Source organism: Petromyzon marinus, chromosome 5, assembly GCF_048934315.1.
Source record: "Petromyzon marinus isolate PM22_M1 ecotype Great Lakes invasive population chromosome 5, UKy_Petmar_22M1.pri1.0, whole genome shotgun sequence".
Lineage (NCBI taxonomy): Eukaryota > Metazoa > Chordata > Hyperoartia > Petromyzontiformes > Petromyzontidae > Petromyzon > Petromyzon marinus.
In genome coordinates this window covers 14,187,180-14,210,266 of record NC_133671.1, presented here as the reverse complement: position 1 = coordinate 14,210,266, position 23,087 = coordinate 14,187,180, and the positions used below count along the sequence as shown (strand labels likewise).

Sequence of the window (23,087 nt, the reverse complement as noted above, 5' to 3'; positions counted from 1 at the left end):
TTCATTTGACGAGCAGAGGCGCTCGCAGTGGTGCCGTGTCTCTGTGAAGAAGAAAAACAACACGGCAATGGGTTTTGCGATTACGGCAATGATCATTGTTATTATTATCATCAGGCCTCAAGCCGGCTCCACTCCGGAGCGATCAGTTTATGGGCATATTTCGTTAAGCAATGGCGTCTTATTCTTAGCTCTTTTGGGAAAGTCACGTTGAAGGGAAACAATACAATAATAAAATATATATGAATTATTGCAGTCACGAAAGCTTTAAATGAAAATTTAATGGCGTCTTGCAATTACAATTCCTTACAGATGAAACACATACTAATTTCGCTGATTGCTAATATATAACACAACTAGCTTTACTACCCGGGACTTGGATTCACGACGCCCGGCCGCCTTTGTCTCCCCAGTGGCGATGTTCACACACACCACACCAGTTGCTCGTTTGAGGCTGAGTCGACCTAGGGGAGGCCCAGGACCGGTTCAAATAATCGTCACCGGTGGTGGCCGTGAGCGGGAATCGAACTCGGGTCGCTGGGTTGGTAGCGCAGCGCGCTAACCACTACACTACCGCTTCCCCCACACACACACAGACACAAAGACAACAACAACAACCGCCATTCGCCACTAAGTGGCGGTGACGTCACCACGACGCTTGTGCCAAGCTATATGCACCCTGAGGCCACGTGAAGTGTCGAACGCCCGCTGGCAGGAGGTCACGGGGCAGACCCAGGTGCCACGGGTCGACTGATTGAGATCACTGGCTGATGCACCACCTGTGCCCCCTACTGTGCCAACCTGCTGTGCTTTAGCCACCCGGCGCTCCGCTCGTTGTTCTGAGCGTCGCTCCTCCGCCCTCCGTTGTTGTTGGAGGGCGACTACCTCCAACTGCCCAGTAGCATCCTTCACGAGCCTCCTCCTCAGAAGCCGATCTTGACACCGCTGGTACCAGTCATCGGCAAGTCCACTCAGCTCCACGTCCTCCTGTACCACATCACTCCATCTCTTCTCTAGCCCGTGCCGCGCCAGCTTAGCCCCCTCGATCCGGCCGAACAAAAGCTGTTTCGGCATGCGGTGGCTGGGCATGCGGGCTACATGACCCAGCCATCGCAGCCTTGCCCGCCGGAGGAGCTCACCGATGGGACCTTGCCCAGATCTTTCAAGGATTTGTGAGCTCCTCACACAATCCAGTCTGGTTAAACCCAGGATGGATCGTAGGCAGGCCAGCCTAAATGTTTCTAACCGGCGAAGATGTTCCATTAGACAGATACACACACAGACACACACACGCAGACACACACACAGACACAAACACACAGACAGCACGCTAACCACTACACTACCGCTCCCCCCCCACACACACACACACGTGCCTCCATAGGTACACATACACGCGCTTGCTGCAGACACACCACACAACTTTCAGGGTGCGTACGACAGTAAATGACTAAAATAATAAAGCAATGCTGCGCGAAGAACGCCTTAGACCTGCAACACATTTGTATGGCACTTTACCCGTGATCAGCGGGCACACTGCGTTACGCTTCCACATGCGCGGGTCACATGACAGATTTGACGTCACAGCTCACTTGCATGGTGTACAGTCTGGAAAGTACCCACATGGCAAATTTCAAGTTTGTTGCATGTCGGGAAGTACGCTAAATCTTTTGAACAGACACACATAATCACAACTTTGCACCTGATTGGGTTAAGTGATGACGTCATCCTGCTGCTCGATTTAAGCGCAGAAGCAGGTGGATGGCTTCACTATTCTGGCAAATCGCCCGATGATGCTGGATGTAATTACCAGCGAAACGTCGTACTCAAACTGTAAATGTTGTGGATTTGCTGTCCAACACACCGGTGGGCTGAAGTTGTAACTAACTGGCGTTTTGTTTAGGTCACAAATCCCTTACTAATTGGCTGTGTCGGGTGGTGGAGGGTTACGACGCATTTATACTTCTGCGATCTAACAAAAAAAACCTTTATTATGAAGAATATTTCCTTACCTACTGCACCACCATCATCACCAATCACCCTTGTCGGGGGGGGGGGGGGTTGAAGGGGGGTTAAACGGTGTTCAGAAAATATTGCAAGGGAGGTTAAGTCTAGATTTTTACGACTCCTTGCGACGAGAGCGAGCACGGTAGCTGTGTTTGAAATCAAAAGTTGTCGCATTTGAAATGCATCGGGTGGTTAGCGCCCAGCAATCAATCCTTGTCGTGGCATTTAATTAGCCGGCATAATTTGAACCCCAAAAAAAAACTCCATTTCAATTAATTGCCAACCTGCAGGCAGATGATGCTCTCGAAAAGCACCACCGATTTGTCCATAAGCACACGGTGCCCCTGTTGATAAAAAAATGCATGCGCCTCTTGCCCGGACACGTTGGACGCAGGCAAATAAACATCGTCACGAACGCCCAGTAAAGAAATGAAGCTCGTGCTTGGAATTGCGCCGGGGAAACAGAACGCGGAACACATCAATTGAGAGAACAAACGCCCCCAAAGTCAGAGACGTCACCGTGCCTGCTGGAAGAAAAGTGAACGTTGTGTTGTGCAAGACACGCCGTGGCTGGAAGGGGATGACGTTCGACGGGCGAGACCACGTGACGGAACATCTTCCAGAGGAGACGGCTCAGCGTAGAGGATGGTCGCTGCGGAAGAGATCGGCGCGTGCGGCGTGGAATCGCGTGTCCGTTCGAGGTTGTGGCGACGACGTGGGGGATGCATTCATCCAGCGGTCGACAAGAGCACGGCAGATGGTAACGATGGCATTATTATCTACTGCTGTCAACCCGTTTAGCGTGGGCGCAGAAGTGTTGCCAGATCTTTACGACAGTCGCCGCGATGGTGGCTGTGCGCGTCTCTAATCCGGCGCTGTGGTGGCGAGGGTCGGCGGATCACGCAGACGTCGCGAAAACTCCTTCCCGTGGGCGTCAAACCCCCCCCGAAGCTCGCCGGGAAAAGGCGATCCGGCAAACGTGGACTCCACCCGTTCCATCGGTATGGGATAGAGTGTTGCCCCCGCCCGCCCGCCCGCACACTCGTTGACTTTCTCCGGGTGCCACGGTTCCTCGTGCATGTGAACGCTCATAAATAGGCTGATAACAGCTTCACATGTAGAGGACCGCAGAGCGTGGTAGGGGATTTGGTCCTGGCTCGGCAATCTTGCTGCCTTTCCCACTTCTCTGCGGTTTCCTCCTCGTGCCCCAAGTCCTTTCTCTCTCTCTCTATTCCAGGGATGAGCGAATACTGTGCGCCTGGTGCATTACAAAACTGCGAATTTTTATGAACAGGGCCCCAACTGCCTATTTCAAGATACGACTGTGGACCCCTCCTTTCTCCCGACTATTTTTTTTACCGAAATAGTTCCGGATGTGTGTAACCCGTAGACAATAATGTCGTCTATAACTGTGTTATTTTAGTTGCACCGCGTATTGGGCTTAGAGGAAGACAGTCTAACAGGGACCGTATTGATACATACAAATGTTTAAAGGTAAAATACTCACAATTAAGTTACCATGCGTCTTACTTCCATGCTGACCCATCGGTATAAGATTTTACTCAAAGGGGTTGGATAGCGCAACGTTATGTTCTCTTGATATGATAGCCAGATGCGTTTAATCGGCCTTGGTCCATGGTAGACCGCAGGTATTTTTTTGTATAATTTATCTTAACATTTGTTTACTTGTTTATCTGTTGATTCGGGAGGCCCCACCCCCCCCCCACTATGTGGGCCGACTGGGCCCCCCAGTGCGTCACATGACTCCGCCACACACATACCCCACCCCATCGTTGCGCCCCTGATCACGATTGAATGAAACGCGTGGCTGCACGCGGGCACACATCGACGGGTTTTGCACGGTCGCAAGCGGCAATTTAACTGCGTTGGGGCTCCACGAGTCGTCGTCGTCGTCGTCGTCCCCCCTCCCACCTCCACCGGCTTCGCGTCAATACCCGCAAAAAAACCAGGAGCGGTGATTGCAGGCCGCACACGCCGCTTCTACACGGGCACGGGGAGGCAAAAAAAAAAGGCCTTTATCGTTGTCGTCAATCGATACGACGTGTACAAGCGCGAGTTTGCGGCAAAAAAAACAAATCCCGTTCTTTTTCTACGCTCGCTTTCTCCGTTGCGCAAGTCGGCTCCGTGTTACTCGACTCGGTGTTTTTTTGTTTTTGTTGTCAAGATGCAAGCGGCCCTGTTGCCGCCGTGCGTCCACGCGACGCCCCGCTGCCCACAGCGAAGTTGGCCAGGGAGGTGTCGCCCAACACTCCACCGCTCAAGAACGCGCATTTTAATATCTACATTGAAAAACTGATTTCAATAGATTTGAAGCTTTCGTGACTGCAGGAATCCGTACTCCTTTGGGTAAAGTCGCGTAGGTAGAAAATTACCAGATCACGACGTTTCGAGCACAACACAAGCGACCGTCTTCAGGTGAGAGAGAGAAAACTACTCTCTCACCTGCTCTCTCGCCTGAAGACGGTCGCTTTGTGTTGCGATCGAAACGTCGTGATCTATTAATTTTCTATCTACGTGACTTTACCGAAAGAACCAAAGAGTATGGATTCCTATAGAACTGCTTTTTTGTGTTTAGTTTGTTGCCTCTGCCCCGCACCCCTGATTAGCACGGTTGGCTACGTACGGTGCGAAAGAAGTTCAACATACATACATTACGAGCGTGCCAACTGCACATAACACGTGAGAAATCATTTGGGTGGGATTCAGCAAACAGTAATTGTGTTCGAGACGCACTTCATACGGTGACAATGCACACGTCAAAGCACACGAGAGATGTGGAGTATGACGCAGCTGTTAGCACACTGTGCTACGAAGCTGACAACGACAAAGCACGATTCCTGGTCATGGCCAACATCGGTGGCAAGTGATACCTGAAGCGGTCCTGTGCACCAGCTCCCCCCTCCTTGCTCACCAAACTTCGCCGACCAGCTTGGCGAACTACGGTCAAACAACCCATGCAAACGGCTACAGCGTCGGTAGGCCTTCATCCAGCAGTGGATCGAAAATGGCTGTTATTATTCATGTAATATTATGAACACGTCGGTTAGACGTAGCGGTCCCCAACCTTTTTGGCACCAGGGACCGGTTTCGTGGAAGACAATTTTTTTTCACGGACCGGGGGGGGGGGGTTCATCATTGGGTCTTTCCCCCTTTTCAAAGAAGCTCTCCAGCGACGTTTGTTTTTTTACTCATTGTGGCTACTAGGGGTTAGAGCTTGTGGGCTTCATACCAACACTGTGACTGAGACAAGTGGCGCAGTGCGGGAAAGAGGCGCGGACGGAAGTGATAAATAATAAAATAATGGGGGCGGGTTCCACGTGCGGACTCACCGCTCTCACCTCCTGCTGCTGTGCGGCCCGGTTCCTAACAGGCCACGGACCGGTACCGTGCTGTGCGGCCCGGTACCGGTCCGCGGCCCCGAGGGTTGGGGACCCCTGGGTTAGAGGGCTGCATGTTCCACAAACGCAACGCCACGACAGAGAGAGCTTGCCAGTTCATTCTTCTCGGCTTTGGCGCACACATTACCAGAACGCCCTGTGAAACGGCACCCATGTTTTTCGTGCGACGACGATGGAGCAATGGATTTAGCCTCGCGTGCAAAGAGAGAGGCGCCAGGTGGATTGTTACGTCGCGGGACTGTGAGAGATGGCAACGGTTGCGGGGGATGCAATACACCCAGCGGCTTGAGTTCACTTTATTTGTGACATGGATGATGGTGATAATCCCGTGTAGCCAGTGGCCTGGCTGTTTTAAACGGGAGATCCGTTGTGCTGTGTGAGCACTGCAAGCAGCAGCAGCAGCAATAAAACCAAGACAAACGCATCAACGTTGCAGATAACGAGTACAGCAGGCTCCTTCAGGAATATTGCACGCAATTATCGGTGTATTTAACGGTCGTAAACGAAACAAAAACGGGGGTAAATTTTAAATGAAAAGGTTAGGTACAGGTGCAAATAGGCTCTACATTGGCAATTTCTGGCAAATCGCCTGATGAAACTGGTTGTAATTGCCAGCGAAATGTCAAACTCAAATTGTACATTTTGTGGGTTTACTCTCCACGACGCCGGTGTGCTAAAGTAGTAACTAACTGGCACGTTTTGTTTACGTGACAAACCTCACTAATTGGCTGTGTCGGGTGGTGGTGGGTGAACGGCACATTTATATTTACGCAATCCAAGTCCAAAAAAACCTTCATGATGAAGCTTTCATTGATCGTGGCTGCTGCTGCTGCTGCTGTTGATGATGATGATCGATTATTTATCCACCAACCACTCTGTGCCGACCTGGCACCGATATCTAACCAAGCCCCCCCACCCAACCCCCACCCCAACTTTCCCCGCAGTGGCCGCGACGGCACGCAGCGACGGGAGCCCGACCTCCCCGGAGGGCGCCGCGCGGAGCCCCGACGGCGGCGAGGACGGCGAGCTGTCCAAGGACGCGGCGGGGCCCGGCGGCTCGGACAAGGAGGGCGAGGCCGAGGAGGCGGCGGGCGGCGCCGGCGGCAAGCGCCGGGGGCCCCGCACCACCATCAAGGCCAAGCAGCTGGAGACACTGCGCGCCGCCTTCGCGGCCACGCCGAAGCCCAGCAGGCACGTGCGCGAGCAGCTGGCCCAGGAGACGGGGCTCAACATGCGCGTCATACAGGTGGTGACCGCGCGTCGCAGCTCCCCGCCTCCTCTTGTCGATTGGCTGCTGGGTGAGGGCATTGCCCCCCCACCCCCCCGCCGGCTCCCGCTCCGCTGTGCCGGACATGGGGGTTGTCTGGCCGTACTTGACCACGCCGGTCAGTGCCGGGGTTGTTGGCCCGGCGTGCTTGGCTACCGAGGGCTGACTGCGTGGACGGAGAGAGAGAGAGCGCCACGCGCCGTGGGTGTTCGGACGCCTGTGATCTGTAATCCAGCGCTTCGGAGGCGAGGGATTGAGAATCGCGCGGGATGCCAGGTTTGCCAGGAGATGGCAGGACAGCCAGTGGGTTCTGAACTTGCCTGTACAATTATTTTCGTTGTTTCCTATTCCGGATACCCCCAGTTTCATCCCACACGTAAAAACACTACCCCTTAAAGTGTAATTTGTTAAACATGCCAATGCAGGCTTGGCGAGGCTTTCCTGGTTATATAGATCTTGCTCTTAACTCTGTGTCGCAATCACAAGGAGGGATCTCATAGAGACTAGGGTTAGAAATAGTTAAATAAATAAGAAGTCTTCTAGGCCACAATCCTGTGAGTCATGGCCATGAGCCTTGAATAAATTATCAACTTGTCACTTTTGCCCCACAATGGGTGGAGTACCAAGCTTGGACTGCGAGGTGGCCACAGAAGCTGACAGTAAAACAATGGATTATTGAATCCATCTGCGCGGAAATTTGAATGTATATCCATTCGTACGAGTGGGGGTTTTTATTCTATCCAGGTGTCTCTTTCCTACCTATATACCAATACTCATTCATCAAATTGGTTAAACGTCCAATCGCCGGACCGTACTAAAAAAGAAGGAACGGTCTTGAATTTGATTCCTAGCTACTGCTGGCATGAGGTGTGGCGAACGACACCTGAACTAGCCCTGGGCCTCTTCCCCTTAATAAACGCACACTGGTCAGCGCGGTGAAGTATGTTCAAGAACCCCCGTGATCGACGCGGCATGGGAAAGCCTTCACCAAGCATTGGATGCAAAGGGCTATACATAATACGTAGCCGTGGCGAGATGTTAACTACCTCGCCTGGTATACACGAGGTCGTAGGTTCGCTCCCGATCCAGACGCCCGCTGCTGTACATTTGGAGTTTGCACGCTCTCCCCATGGTCGCGTGGATTTTTCTCCGGGTCCTGCAGAGTTTCCCTCCACATTTAAGAACATTCGCTCGGAGTGTATTCGGCTGCCTTAAATGTATACATGATGAGCCACTTCATCGGGCACCCATTTGTGGCCAGGTCGCTTCTGAAAAATAGCTGTACAGCTCGGTGGGCCTTACCTGGCGAAGCGGTCAGCATTTTTTTCCACGACGGCACCTCCTCCCTCCCATGTCATCCCCCTACCGCCTGCCCTCCCTCCACCGCTGCTCCTGGCCCTGACGCCCGTCCCCGGTGCACGTGCCCGCGCGCGATCCACCTCCCCAGGTTTGGTTCCAGAACCGGCGCTCCAAGGAGCGGCGCATGAAGCAGCTGAGCGCCCTGGGGGGCCGGCGGGGGCACGCTCTATTCCGAGGGGGGGCGCGGAGGGCGAGGCCGCTTGCGGGCCGCCTGGAGGAGGGGGAGGCAGGGGCTCCCTTCGCGTATTACCCCGGTGAGTTAACCCCCCCTTCCCGCCCCCCATCGTGGGGCGGCGGCGGCGGTCCCCCCGTGTCCTTCGCCAGCGATGGAGCAATCGAAATATATTTCACGCTTTCCTGTTTACGAGACGTCTGCGAGTTGCATGTTGGGTCCCATTCACAGCTGAATCTCGGAACGCGGCAAGCGGCTCGGCATTAGTTGTGTTTAGAGAGGCGTATCGCAGCTCTTTTTAAAGACATTGTACTCGCCGCAGAAAACTGTAGTGACACAATTGAACTCAGTGCAATGCGTGAACAACTATGCCACCGGTCCACCCACATGTATCCAGTTAAGACCAGTACACCGCACAACAACTTTTGACTTCAATTTGATAGTAGTGGTGACGAGTTGTTAACTCCCTCGCCTGGTATGCAAGAGGTCGTTGGTTCGATCCCAACCCTGACGATGCCTGTATATTTGGAGTTTGCATGTTCTCCCCGTGGTCATGTGGATTTTTCTCCGGGTCCTCCGGTTTTTCCCTCCACATTTGTAAAAATGTGTTTAGAGTGTATTTGGCTGCTATGAATGTCCACCCGATAGGTCACTGCATTGAGCTATGAATCGTGGCCAGGTCGTTTATGAAAAATAGCTGTCTATATAGCTCAGTTAGTTTTATCTGATAAAATAAATAAAAAATAGTTTCATTGGACTTCACATGGCATGCAGGACTTTGTTCTGATGGAACATTAAATCTCACCTGGTTAAATTAATCCATAGCCCTACACTTTTATTCGGGTCCTGTCATGCTCCAATGAACCTGCAATCTCGAGGTCGCCGATTCAACCTCCCGGCACGTCAGGTTGAGACATTGGGAACTCATCTTGAATCCGCCACCGCCTCTGTCCACCCAGCAGTATAGTGCATGGAGGCCCCCTTCCGCCAGCAGTGGCATGAGTAGGTGATTGCAGGGCTGCACTTTTAGCCTCTTTCATTTAATTGCTCTACCACACCTTCCCCTGCGTGGTGGTGGTGGTGGCTGTGCGCCGATCCGACTGTCACGTTCCAGCCTCGTGGTTTTTCATTCTGTGCATAATTAACGCTGTGCGCGCCGTCTGTGCCGATGATGACGGCAAGGAGCCGGTAGCAACACTCGCCAAATTAGCCCACCATGTTCCAGTAACGTAGCCCACAGCAACGGACTGGAAATTGGCCACCACAACAAAACCACGATCGTCACAAACCCCCACCGCCTACACCGCTCCTACTGCCACTGCCACTACCACCACCATCGCTACTACCACCGCAACTACCTTCACCATGGGTCACTACCACCAACCCTGCTACTAGACCCACCCATTACTACCACCATCAACAACTACAAGTGCCACTAAGTGGCGGTGACGCCAGCACAGCATTTCTGCTACCACAGCATTTGTGCCAGGCCAGGTGCACTTTGTGACCACGTGATATGTCGGAAGCTCACTGGCAGAAGACTTGCGGAATAGAGCGGGTGTTAGAGGCTGAGCAAGTTGACTGAGTCATGCGCTCCCCACTGCGCTACCTTAAACCCACATCAGCATTAAAACATAACCGCCATGTGCACAGGTTATGTAGATTGAAGGTACCGAATTAAATTCCACCCCCCCCCCCCTTCGCCTTCCTCCCCCGAGAGGCAAGGGATGGCCTTAACGTGTCGACTTGAAAACGTTGCGTGACACAAGTTGATTCGAAACGACAAGGGCGTGCGATAGAGGTCCTACGGTTGAGCCGACACGCAAAGCAATTTCCACTTGCCGAAGGAGGGCAACTTAATTCGACACCCGGCGTCGACCTGACCTCGGCACGCAGGCGGCCACTGCGTCGCGAGCTTTCAGATGCGCTTCTGCGGCCGTCTGGAACGCTCTTTCTTCTGATATTAGGAAGCCACTGGATCTATGCACTTTTAAATCATCTAGATTGGCAAATTAATTTCTTTAGAACTGCCCCTTTATGTTTAGCTTGTTGTCCTTCCCCTGCACAGTCTGATTAGCACGGTTGGCTATGTGCAAGTGGACAGAACCCGCGTGTCGATGACGCATTAGCTGCAAGTGCGGCCCGTATTGTGAATCCACTGCTGGATGAAAGCCTCTCAGACGCTTTTGTGAGCCGTCAGGGATATTTTACCACACGGTGGCACTGAACCCTCCTGTCTATCGTGCATGGTGATACTCAAACCTCCTGTCTATCACACACGGTGACACTCAACTCTCCTGTCTATCGTGCACGGTGGCACTTAGCCCATCCCAGCGCGATACAGGGTGGCCCAGAAGTCAGGACACATTGGATTATTTTATTTATTTTAACAAATCGCATAGGAATATTTAATTTATTGCAACAAATGTTCAAATTGACTGCCATTACCAATAATGCACACCTTGAATTCTCTTTTTAAATTAATTTAGTAGGACTGTTTTTTAAAGATTAGAGCTGCCCTCTTCAGCTTACATATAAAAAAACTAATTAAACTCGTTCATTTTGAGTAATTTTTCCTTGAAAATTGTGTTATGTCATCTGCAGAGGGAAAAGAAAACTAGACGTTACTAAAGATAATAATTAAGATATTAACTTAAATGATAGACATTCAAATTGTATTATTGCCAGTGTTAAAACAAATTAAATGTGTCCTAATTTTTGGGCCATCCCGTGTGTATCCCAGGGAACCCGAAACCACACTTGGCTTCCGAGGTTTGTCAAATTGTGGGTGATTTGGTCGACGCACAATTTCAACTAAACTATTTTTTATTTTAGAACGAGCTATGCAGCTCTCTTTCAGGAATCGACCTGGCCACAAAATGACAGCTCAACAAAATGGCTTATCAGGTGGAAATTTATAGCAGCCAAAGACTCTAAAAGCGTGCTTCTAAATGTGGAGGGGCAAAACCGGAGGACCCGGAGAAAAATCCACGTGACCACAGGGAGAGAGAGAGACATGCAAACTCCAAATATGCAACAGGTGTCAGGGTCGGGATCAATCCACGTGACCACAGGGAGAGAGAGAGAGAGACATGCAAACTCCAAATATGCAACAGGTGTCAGGGTCGGGATCAAACCCGTGCCCTCCTGCATACCAGGCGAAGGAGTTAACATCTCGCCACCGCGGCACATTAGTCGGCACGCCGTTAATCCTGCTCGGCCGTAAGCCACGTGCTCCCGTGCTGTCGCCAGGGATAGAGATCCCACGGCACGAAATTGTGTCGTGTATTTCCTGTGTAAATTGTTTTACGTGTGTTGTGTACTTGCGACCCCCACCCCACCCCACCCAGAACCCCTGCTGCATCAAAGCACGGGGAGTAGGCGCTCCTTGTCGTCTCGTGTTTACACGTCGCCCCGCTGATAAGGCTATTTTAAAGTCGGACTGGAAGTCAGACCGAAACCTTGTCAAACTGATTAGTAAAGTGGCAAAATCCAATTAAAATGAGAGCGGCGTGTACAGCTGCGGTGGCTCATTAAACATTATCGTCCGTTGCAAATCTTACTCGATTTGACAAGGTTTTGGTAGAACAGTGGCGCTACGTTGAGTGTCAATCTTCGCCGAGTGCGTTTCTCACTCCGGGCTTTTTTGGGAGTTCGGATACAATCAGGAATATCAATTCCTTTGCGTGTGTGTGTGGATCAGAATTTTTATTCATCCTGATGAGCTATGAAGCTCTTTTTTCACGGATGTCCAATAGGGGGTGGGTGAGAAAGTTACAACAATGAATAATACAAAAAACGATAGTGCAAAGTCTAGGAAAGGTAAGCAAAATCAGTCAAAATAAACAAAGAAATATTATTACAGTATATAAGTTCAAATTGCAGAAGTACTTACATTTTCAAGCTTGGGCAAGGCAGAAAAACAATAGCATAAACAGTCCCAGACCACACCAAGACAGCACACAGTACCTCAATAAAATAGCACATTAAAGTTAAACTATCGATACACAGGTAAGGGTCAAAGTTACAAATAAAATACGGTAGTATCCAGCGCTAACCTTCTGCTTCAGGATATTCTTTTTGAAGGAAGAGTAACGATAATAAAGTATTAAAGCTTTCGTGACTGCATAAAATTACTCATTGGTTTTTTCGGTAAAGTCACGTATGTAGAAATACAATGAAATTATATTTTTTGTTTTAATATTTTTTATTGTATTTCTACATACGTGACTTTACCGAAAAACCCAATGAGTGAAGATTAACGATGTTAAGTGAATAGCAACACCGCTGGGTCTATGCGAGTCTGTGCCTCTCTCTCTCTACGCGAGTGTATGAAGTCTCTGCGTGAGTCATTGGGGACCGGACCCAGACCGTCAGCTCTTAGGGGCGCGCTCAACCTGACCCGGCGTGCCAGTAGCCCCCCACTAATACGCAGCGTGACACTTGGGACGATGCTGGAGAGAGGAGGAGGAGGGGGACCCATTAGACGGGACCCAAATTCCAGTTACGCCCTTGCAGCTCGCTGCATTTCCCACGTTTCAAATTCCCGCGATTTGCAGCAGGCTTTTTTTTTACGTTCAGAGAAATAAAATAAAATATCTTCACCAAGTAGGCTTGACCACACGGTGACCTCTCTTTCGCATTTTCCCAATGGGAATTATGGGGCTTATATAATGAGTATGGGGGGTTGGTTGGGAGGGAGAAGTGATACGTTTAGCGGAGCGGAAATCAATTCTGAAAATATTTGAAACATGTCCATCACGTGACCGCTCGGGTCACGACGCGTAACCAGCGGTTGGAATGCACCTCTCAACTGCTATATAATCTGAGAACAATAATTGACTAATTTACCCATTTACAGCCCTTTGCCAATCCACTGCTGGGTGGCTGCCATCTCAGACTGTCAGTAATTTGGATTGTTTTTTTTTAGTTGCCATAATTCACCGCACTGGTCAGTGCAGGGTGCTTAAAAAATGTGAACACTTCTGAGAATTTGCAACAATGCCACAAGACATGTGCTGCTGCCTCCGGGCTCTGGAGAGAACCTGGAGAATATTCCAGGCCACGTGTTGACAATGATGGCTAACAAGTGGAGACTCTGACTTTTTGAAGCTATTAACATCACATTTGTTATCATGTTACAGTGTATTATCCGTTCTTTTTCCATTAAAAACGATAGTCCCATGTAAGTGTTAATATTTTCTTGAAGCACCCTGTATATATATTCGCCACTAATATTAGCCATGGCCGGAAATCGAACCTCATTGACTGGGGTTCATAGTGCAGTCTGCTAATCACACAATCCAGCAGAAGTCTTGATCCAGCAGTGAATTGATAAAGCCGTGCACGTGTTTCCGTTATTCAGGAATTCGTCGTTTGGGAGAGCACTGGGCAATCATATGATGTACGGACGTGTGTTGAACTTCTTTCGCATCGTACATAGCCAACCGTGCTAATCAGAGGTGCGGGGGAAGGACAACAAACTAAACACAAAAAAGCAATTTTAAAGAAATGTGTTTTAAATGTACATTACTTAAAAGTGCATAGCTCCAGTGGCTTTCTAATATTGGAAAGAAGAGCGTTCCAGACGGCCACAGATGCGCATCTTAAAGCACGCGATGCAGTGACCGTCTGTGTTCGATGGTTAGTGGCCGGGTAGCCTCTGTATGTTTGTAAGTATGTTGATCTTCTTTCACACCGTATATACCCAACCGTATCAATCGGAGGTGCGTGAACTATATACTGTATATACAGTGAGGGAAAAAAGTATTTGATCCCCTGCTGATTTTTTACGTTTTCCCACTGACAAAGAAATGATCAGTCTATAAGTTTAATGGTAGGTTTATTTGAACAGTGAGAGACAGAATAACAACAAGAAAATCCAGAAGAACGCATGTCAAAAATGTTATAAATTGATTTGCATTTTAATAAGGGAAATAAGTTTTTGACCCCCTCTCAATCAGAAAGATTTCTGGCTCCCAGGTGTCTTTTATACAGGTAACGAGCTGAGATTAGGAGCACACTCTTAAAGGGAGTGCTCCTAATCTCAGCTTGTTACCTATATAAAAGACACCTGTCCACAGAAGCAATCAATCAATCAGATTCCAAACTCTCCACCGTGGCCAAGACCAAAGAGCTCTCCAAGGATGTCAGGGAAAAGATTGTAGACCTACACAAGGCTGGAATGGGCTACAAGACCATTGCCAAGCAGCTTGGTGAGAAGATGACAACAGTTGGTGCGATTATTCGCAAATGGAAGAAACACATAAGAACTGTCAATCTCCCTCGGCCTGGGGCTGCATGCAAGATCTCACCTCGTGGAGTTGCAATGACCATGAGAACGGTGGGGAATCAGCCCAGAACTACACGGGAGGATCTTGTCAATGATCTCAAGGCAGCTGGGACCATAGTCACCAAGAAAACAATTGGTAACACACTACGCCACGAAGGACTGAAATCCTGCAGCACCCGCAAGGTCCCCCTGCTCAAGAAAGCACATATACATGCCTGTCTGAAGTTTGCCAATGAACATCTGAATGATTCAGAGGACAACTGGGTGAAAGTGTTGTGGTCAGATGAGACCAAAATGGAGCACTTTGGCATCAACTCAACTCGCCGTGTTTGGAGGAGGAGGAATGCTGCCTATGACCCCAAGAACACCATCCCCACCGTCAAACATGGAGGTGGAAACATCATGCTTTGGGGGTGTTTTTCTGCTAAGGGGACAGGACAACTTCACTGCATCAAAGGGACGATGGACGGGGCCATGTACCGTCAAATCTTGGGTGAGAACCTCCTTCCCTCAGCCAGGGCATTGAAAATGGGTCGTGGATGGGTATTCCAGCATGACAATGACCCAAATCACACGGCCAAGGCAACAAAGGAGTGGCTCAAGAAGAAGCACATTAAGGTCCTGGAGTGGCCTAGCCAGTCTCCAGTCCTTAATCCCATAGAAAATCTGTGGAGGGAGCTGAAGGTTCGAGTTGCCAAACGTCAGCCTCGAAACCTTAATGACTTGGAGAAGATCTGCAAAGAGGAGTGTGACAAAATCCCTCCTGAGATGTGTGCAAACCTGGTGGCCAACTACAAGAAACGTCTGACCTCTGTGATTGCCAACAAGGGTTTTGCCACCAAGTACTAAGTCATGTTTTGCAGAGGGGTCAAATACTTATTTCCCTCATTAAAATGCAAATCAATTTATAACATTTTTGACATGCGTTTTTCTGGATGTTTTTGTTGTTATTCTGTGTCTCACTGTTCAAATGATCATTTCTTTGTCAGTGGGCAAACGTACAAAATCAGCAGGGGATCAAATACTTTTTTTCCCTCACTGTGCATCTATACATAAACTGTTGGTCAGTCACGCTTTGGATCTCCCAAATATTTATAGAATTGTCCGAAATGTCTGCGAGTGTGCTTTGTTGTTCTAACGAACGCAGCTGCAGCAGACGAACAAAAAACACGTGATTGCATTTGTTGATTCGGCCGTCCATCTCCCCCACGATCTCAGGCTCGCCTCGAGGTGGGGTTCGTGTTGGTGGGTCCAGATCCATGGGGAGTGAGGGTGTGGGGGTTCCGACCTAAAGTTAGGAAGATATTTATGAGTTCTCCCATTTCGGGCACCGGTTAAACGCCCGGACTACTTAGTAGCGTTGGTTCGTGATCGTGATGTAAATTTGACTTCTCGCCACGGCGGTGCATTCATTGCTTTCAGTAGCCGACTTCCGCCAAGAACGACTATCTGCAAGGCTTACAACGTCGACAACAATGTCCTCTTGAGAGCTATACACGTGTGCACTTACATATGAAGATGCTTACGTGTAAAATACAGTGACACCTGTGTGTGTGTTTTGGGAGCGGTGGTGCAGTGATTAGCGCACTGCGCTATGAACCTGCCAACTTAATTTCGATTCCCGACTGCGGCTAACATCGTTTGCCGAAAAGTATCTGAACCGATCCCGGGCCTCCACTAGGTCGACTCGGCCTTAAATGAGCACAAGTACCTGATGCCGGTGTGCGAAAATTATTACTGGGAGACAAAGGTGACTGGCCGTGGTGCTGGCTTCACCAACCAACCCCCCCCCCCTCCCCCTCGTTTACTGTGGCGGCCTTAACAGCGCTGTGCGAACTAACATCACTTGCCCCAACAATCTGTGTAGGCTGCACGGGGATCTTTGTCCTTTAGTTTTATCCTTTTAAAAACAACAAAAACAACAACAACAACAAATTCCAGGTTGCTCAGTGATCAAAATTTCTCGTCCACCCCATGAGAGGTGCTCTAGTAGAGATGCTCTCGTGGCCATTTGGCCTACACTTCCAAGTTCGGCCAGACGTCTGTGACTACGGGACGTCCTGTGAAAAAACAGAGGTTGATGAGCTCATCAGATTCATCCAGTACATGTAAATGCATATTCTTAAGTTGGATTACCCACACTTTAACCCCACCGCGCACATTCAGCTCAATGGGACCGTCAATAAATCGCCACACAGAACCTCGCACCCCCCTCGTTAACCGCTACACTAACTGCTACATAGCCTTTAACCGCCCCCCCCGCCCCCCACACTCTTTCCCTCTCCTCTCCTTGCCAGACTACCCCCCGGAATTCTACGGACCGACGCCCGGCGGCGGCGTGGGAGGCTTCGAGTTCTACCCTCCGCACTCCCAGGCTCAGACGCCGCCCGACATGGGATTCCTGCTACCGGGCCCGCCGGGCGTCGGTGCCGCGGCGGCCGCGGCCGCCCTCGGGGGGGCCCTGGAGGCTGCCCACCCCTCGCTGCTGCAGCACGGCGACCGCTACTCGGACCTCATCTCTCCGCCGGGCGCCGGGCGGGACTGCCCCACGAGCCCCAACGCGGCCCTGCCCGCGCACCTGCACGGGATGCCGCCCGGGAACGGCTTTCCCTCGGGGGCCGAGCCACCCTTCGGGCTGCACAGGGCAGGGGGTTACGAGCACATGGGACACGAGATGGGCGAGGCGACCGTTTGGTGACGCCAGATTTGGTAGCCGCCGCCGCCGCCGCACGTGGACGTTGGCCGCGGGGAGCGCGTCGCGGCGCGCGACGCGTTCTGCGGTCAACGTTGCGGAAGAAGGCGAACGTCCCCACGGCGCTTGTGCCCAGGATAGGTGCACTTCTTTGTGATCATGACGCGTAGGCACGCACGCACACGCACACACGCACACGCGCGCACGCAAAGCACGTGCGACCATTCTGCGATCGCCGAAGGGACAAAGATTCCCCCTTGTATTGCCTCAAACAGATTGTTGGAGCCAGTGCTGCACCTGTTAAGGTCACCGTGGGCACACGAGGTGGGCGGTGATGTTGCCAGCACCACGCCGGGCCGCCTTTGTCTCCCCAGTGCTGATGTTTACACACCGTAGTATTTACATAATTTAAGACCGGTGATCCAATGGGAGGCCCACGACCGGTTCAGATGTCCATCACTCGCCACTTATGATGTCAGCCTTGGCCTGTAATCAAACTGGGGCCGCCGGGTTAATATAACGCAGCGTGTTTAACCTTTTACGCCACATACCTGAGCGGTTTGTTAAGGTTGTACGGGTGAAGGTAACTTTGTGATCACACGCGGACGCACGCACAGACACACACAACAACGCGTGCGACTATGGCGAGATCATGAGACACACGGCTACGCAAAGAGCACAAATATAAACGGACAGCCACGACAAAACAAGAAGGCAACGCCCTCCCAAGACAGCAGAGCGGAGTCCTGTACTGCAATGAAAACTTCGGAGATGATATATCGACTTTGACCAAAGGAAATTGCTGAGAGAGCGACCGGCTGCTCGCGACGCGATGCTTATGCAAGTGGACAGCCGGTATCGCCATGTGGGTATGCTGACTGATGGGGCGTACCGTGGCCGCGTCAGAAGCTGTTTCGGGGCTTCTACATCGGATGGCTAAAGTTGTCAAGCGACACCTCCTGCCGTTCGCTGGAGGGACTGCCGGGGTCCTTCCCGTGGATCGTTTTTTTGTCACTGTGTGGCCAGACGTAATTACATTCAGAAGGCACGTCGTCGGGAAGAGTGTACATAATACCAAATAGGGTCTCCTTTAAATCTGAATTTAAAAATGAATGAATAAATAAGTAATAAAGTGAGAATCAAAACCATCTAATAATGTATTAGATAGAGTATGTGCGACGAGTGACCAAATGTACAGAGGCAAACGCGTCCCAACAGACTATTTGTACATTGCCAAATATTTTAGCTATGATGACGCAGTGTTTTGGGAAGCAGAGTGGTTTTTGGAAAACAATTCTCGAAATCTGCCCTAGTCCCCCCTCTCACGTGCGAAGTGGCAGACTGTGAAATGAAATTCGGAGCATGCCGCGTCACGGATTATGTAAAGTGCCACAAACGGGAGCGGATTAACGGGGTCGTTTTATTTTTCAATCGCGACACCGCGGCTGGACAGGGATGGGTGTCGTGTTATCATCTCCTCCCCCCCCCCCACCCCCATCTCAACAAGTGACGCGCTAATTCGAGAGATGAGCCCCGGTTCGAGTTTGTCGGAAGAGGTTCAATTTCCATTGTGCACAATTTTTTTTTTGCAAGCGGAGGTCGTGTTAAGTTGCCAGTTGCCCTGATTTATAAAATATCACAATGCGTGCTTTAAAGTAAAAAAAAGAAAACCTCAGCTTTTAACTTAATCACGGTAGCGTACTTTTGAGAGTAGTTTTGCGCGATGAAAAAAAATAACTTCAAGCGTGATCGTTGCGTGTTGGTGTTGAAGATATTGCAAGTCTGGACAGATGCAGAAGATGACAATTACAGACTCGAGCAGTTGACGGGCAATGGTTTTACTTTCGTCAATTTGCATGTGATGATGCTCCAAATGAAATTTGCTGGCTTGCAGTTGCACAGGTTCATGTATGTCTAAAAAGAAACTGTACTCGCACACGTACTCGTAACACATGTACAAACACACAACCCGTGTTCATCACTGCACATTACACAGATATAGGGGCGAGTGTAATTTAAGTTAAATGTCTTTACATTTGACTATCCGTTGTTTACTTATTTTTTATTTAAGGGGCGTTATTTATAGCAGGCAGCTAACTGGACATTCTGCAAAGACGAGTTAAAATATTCTCATTGACACTTTGGTATGTTTAAGTATTTATTATTGCTATTTTATTTTTGCTGGACAAACTGGATTTTGTGTGTATAATGCAATTTAGTACGGGTGATAAGACTTGGATCGTGTATTGACAAAAAAATGTGATGTTTATTTCAAGTCACCTTCTGAATGTGCTAGAATTGTGTATTTGGAAACTTTAATGAGAATTTGACATCCGTTGATGGTTCAGTTTTTATTATTAGAGTATCTTGGTCGAAACCTCACAATGCCAAATGTCTGCAAAATACCTCCTTGTAATAAATTGTAAGGAAGGGAGATCATTCAAGTGGTGTTCGTGACAACAATATCAGTGTTGAGTTGCCTCTGCTGCTATGAAATATGAACTTAATTTCACCTGAATGCAAATTCAAGTGTGGGTTCCTCCCATCTCTTCCAAGACATCTGCCCGGTGTGGAAGAGTAGGCCAACGGACCTCTAGAAGGGCTCGCTAAAGCTCCCTCTAGTGGATGCCCTTCCACCATCAGCAATAAATTGCAAGATTTTTACAAAACCAAAAATACGCAGTGCACAGATGTCGACGGCTTTGTCCAAGTTTATGCAAATACCATCTACATCAGGTGTGGCAAACCGCACGAGGCTCCCTGAGAAGTCCAAGTGCGGTTTGGCAGACACGGCTAAAAAAAATACTTTTCAATTTCACTTTATTTGAAACTGGAGAAAAACAATCTGTGGAAACGTGAGCGGTCTGGCACACTTAAATCTGGCAGCAGAGCCAGACATGAATATTCCCAAGGCACTCCCGCACATTTTAAAACATTCATAACTCCGGGCAACCAGCCCGAGCGATCCAGCCGAATGACCACTGTGCGTGTCCTGTGGGTCACGGCCATATGGAGATGTTGGTTAGCGGCTCAGAAGGTCAGGAAGTTTGCCCACCGCAGTGGTGTACACCCACACCCACACACTTCAGTTGATTCGAGGACAAACTACAACCCCAGGGGAATCAGCATCACTGAGGTGGGTGGTAAAGTTCCTGACCTGAAAAAAACTTAAAAGTATCAGGTTATTATCCCACGTTTTTTCAGGCCTGGAAATTCAGGATCATTCGCTGATATTTTAGTTGTCCTTGAATTGACTAAAGTGTTTGAGGGAGTATACTCTACCTGAAATTGTCGGTCAAATAGCCTGAAAAGTTGTTTTACAGTGTAGTGCAGATACTTGCGGCCGATATTTTAATGAATGATTTAAAGAATCACGCTTTACTTGGCTTACGACCAAATCACAATGAATGCACCGGTGTCAGGCACGAGCCTGGCTTAATGATTTAATGGCCGATCATCGCGGCTTGCCAGGTGTCGTAGGCACGTCCAGCTGAGATGACCAAGGGATGGCAATGCTTGGTAATGGCCAAACATCACAATGCAGAACCCTCCTGAAAAATACCATTGGGACTCATTGACGTTGTACTGTGTAAATAATCGGCAGTTATTATTTTGGTGGACATATATATACCACTTAAAATACCCAAACGTATTTACTGATGTGCTGCCTGACGGCTGTGCCAATTATTTACCCAGGAAAGCCTCGCTGACCCAACATCTCAATGCAGGACACTCTTGGACAAAGAGTCTTGAGACTCGATGTGGCTTGTCATGGCTAAACAGTTGGCACTGTCATTGCGCGTTGCTATCCAGGGTTCAGGAGGTGTAACTACACCAGGATCCGCGGACGGGAGAGACCCTGGCGCTCTGATTCTGAAGAGAGGGTACCATTGGGCACGGGCTCCTCATCTCATTCCATGCACCAGAGGCCCATTGATAACCATTATACGCCACCAGACACTATTCAAGTGGCCCGGCAATGATTAGTGCACGTTGCACTAATCACCACGCGCGTGTGTGTGTGGGTCATAGATGCTCGCTAACATCACTTGCCTCAGCAAGCTGTCAAGGTTATAAGGGGGGATCTTTGTCATTGTGTCAACATGTGGTGCAGTGGTAGGCGCGCTGCGCTACGAACCCGGCGACCCGAGTTTGAGTCCCGCTCACGAGCACCAACACCCAGTGACGATTATCTGACTACCCCTAGGTCAACTCAACAATGAGTGTCTGGTGCGGTGTGTCAACATCGGCACGAGGGAGATAAAGGCGGCCGGGCGTGGTTGCCGGCCACCCCACCCCCTCGTGTGCCGAGCCGGCCTTCATAGGTGCTCGCTAAGAACACTTGCCCCCAACAGTCTGTTCAGGGGATCTCTGTGTCAACATATCAAGGCGGACCCACCACACCTGAACGAACGGTCGCGCGACTTGGTTGCACGTCCGCGTACCTGAATCGCTTGTACGTGGACGTCTGCAACCAGTTTGGGGTGCAGTTGGGTCACAGTTTGCTCGCGGTAGAGAGACGGACTCCACACGTTAATTAGATCTGCTAAGCGCTTTGTTGTGCCGCATTTCACCACGTACGCATTTCGCGTAACCGCGAACACGCTGTTAAATTTCAAAACGACTGTCTCACGCGCGGACGGCGCGGTTGCAGGTGATGACTTTAATGTGCGCGATTATGAGCGACTCATTGCACGACCGATCGCTTCGGTGGGGGTGGGTGAGGGTGGGACCTCCGTTTGACGCCGCGTGCCCCTGCAGCAGGAAATACACATTTGAATAAATACCGTGGATCACGCTTTTGCGTGAAATCCATGCGTCTGGCGCGTACGTTCCCGGCGTTTCTATTCGTGTATCGTTCGCCGACGTGGTACTGATGCCACTTGAGGCTGTCCCTGAGCGGTTGCAACACCGAGAGAAGCGAGTTGATCCGCGGGAGGCGAGCGGCAACATAAAAATTAGATCTCTCAGCCACGTGGTGCGGCTATCCCGTAAGCTGAACAAACAAGGGGATGTTCGGACGTGCCGACCAACATCCACACAAATAAACAATGGAGCAATTTCGCCGTTTTCCTTTGACGTAATAAAAGTTACTTGATCAAGGCGTGTTCGCTCGTGGCTGATTGTTCTGACGGTAACGATGATGATGATGGTGGTGGATAGACGCAGAGCTTTAATTTCAGCCGAAGCTGTCCAGTGCCGAGCTCCGGAAAATATATCCCCCCGCCGAGGATCCGATTGAGGTGGGGAGGAGAGAGGGGGCGCGTTGGTATGGATGTTTTGGGGGGCTGTGGTGGTGGGGGAGGGGGGGGTTGATCGAATGGGCGTGTGGAGGTCGTGATGTCGGGAGTGGATGCAGGGACATCGTTCTGCTACGGGTACTTCCTCTATGAAAAAACAGGGCGCTTTAAAAAAAAATGTTACCACTTACATGGGACTATTGTTTTTTTTAATGGGAACATGACAACAAATGCATGTTTAATAGCTTCGAAGAGTCAAAGAGTCTCCACTTGTTCGCCATCGTTGTCAACACGTGGCCTGGAATCATCTCCAGGTGGTCTCCAGAGCCCGGAGGCAGCAGCACATTTCTGGTGGCGTTGTTGCAAATTCTCAAAAGTGTAAATGACATTTGGAAGCACCCTGAACATCATTACTTACACCATAGCAATGCATCAGCTCAACTATTATTTTACCAGGTGAAGGCCCACTGAGCTATAACTGCTCTTTTTTTTCAGAAACGACCTGGCCACAAAGTATCGCTCGGCGAAGTGGCTTATCGCGTGTGAAGTTTATTGCAGCCAAATACTCTGAGCGCATGATGTTGATTATAAACGTGAAGGGGAAAACCGGAGGACCCTGAGAAAAATCCACGCGACCACGGG

The 23,087-nt window shown here is 50.0% G+C and overlaps 1 protein-coding gene across 1 annotated transcript in view; it reads left to right on the top strand.

Moving 5' to 3' along the window:
- Positions 1-22,307, top strand: part of LOC116939096 (LIM/homeobox protein Lhx1) — a 59,498-nt gene extending 37,191 nt beyond the window's left edge. The window contains exons 3-5 of the mRNA XM_032947049.2: positions 6,368-6,669; positions 8,138-8,303; positions 16,811-22,307. Coding sequence (XP_032802940.1) covers positions 6,368-6,669; positions 8,138-8,303; positions 16,811-17,211 — 869 coding nt within the window. The 3' untranslated portion in view covers positions 17,212-22,307. The remainder of the gene's footprint in view (positions 1-6,367; positions 6,670-8,137; positions 8,304-16,810) is intronic.
- Positions 22,308-23,087: the final 780 nt, after the last annotated feature.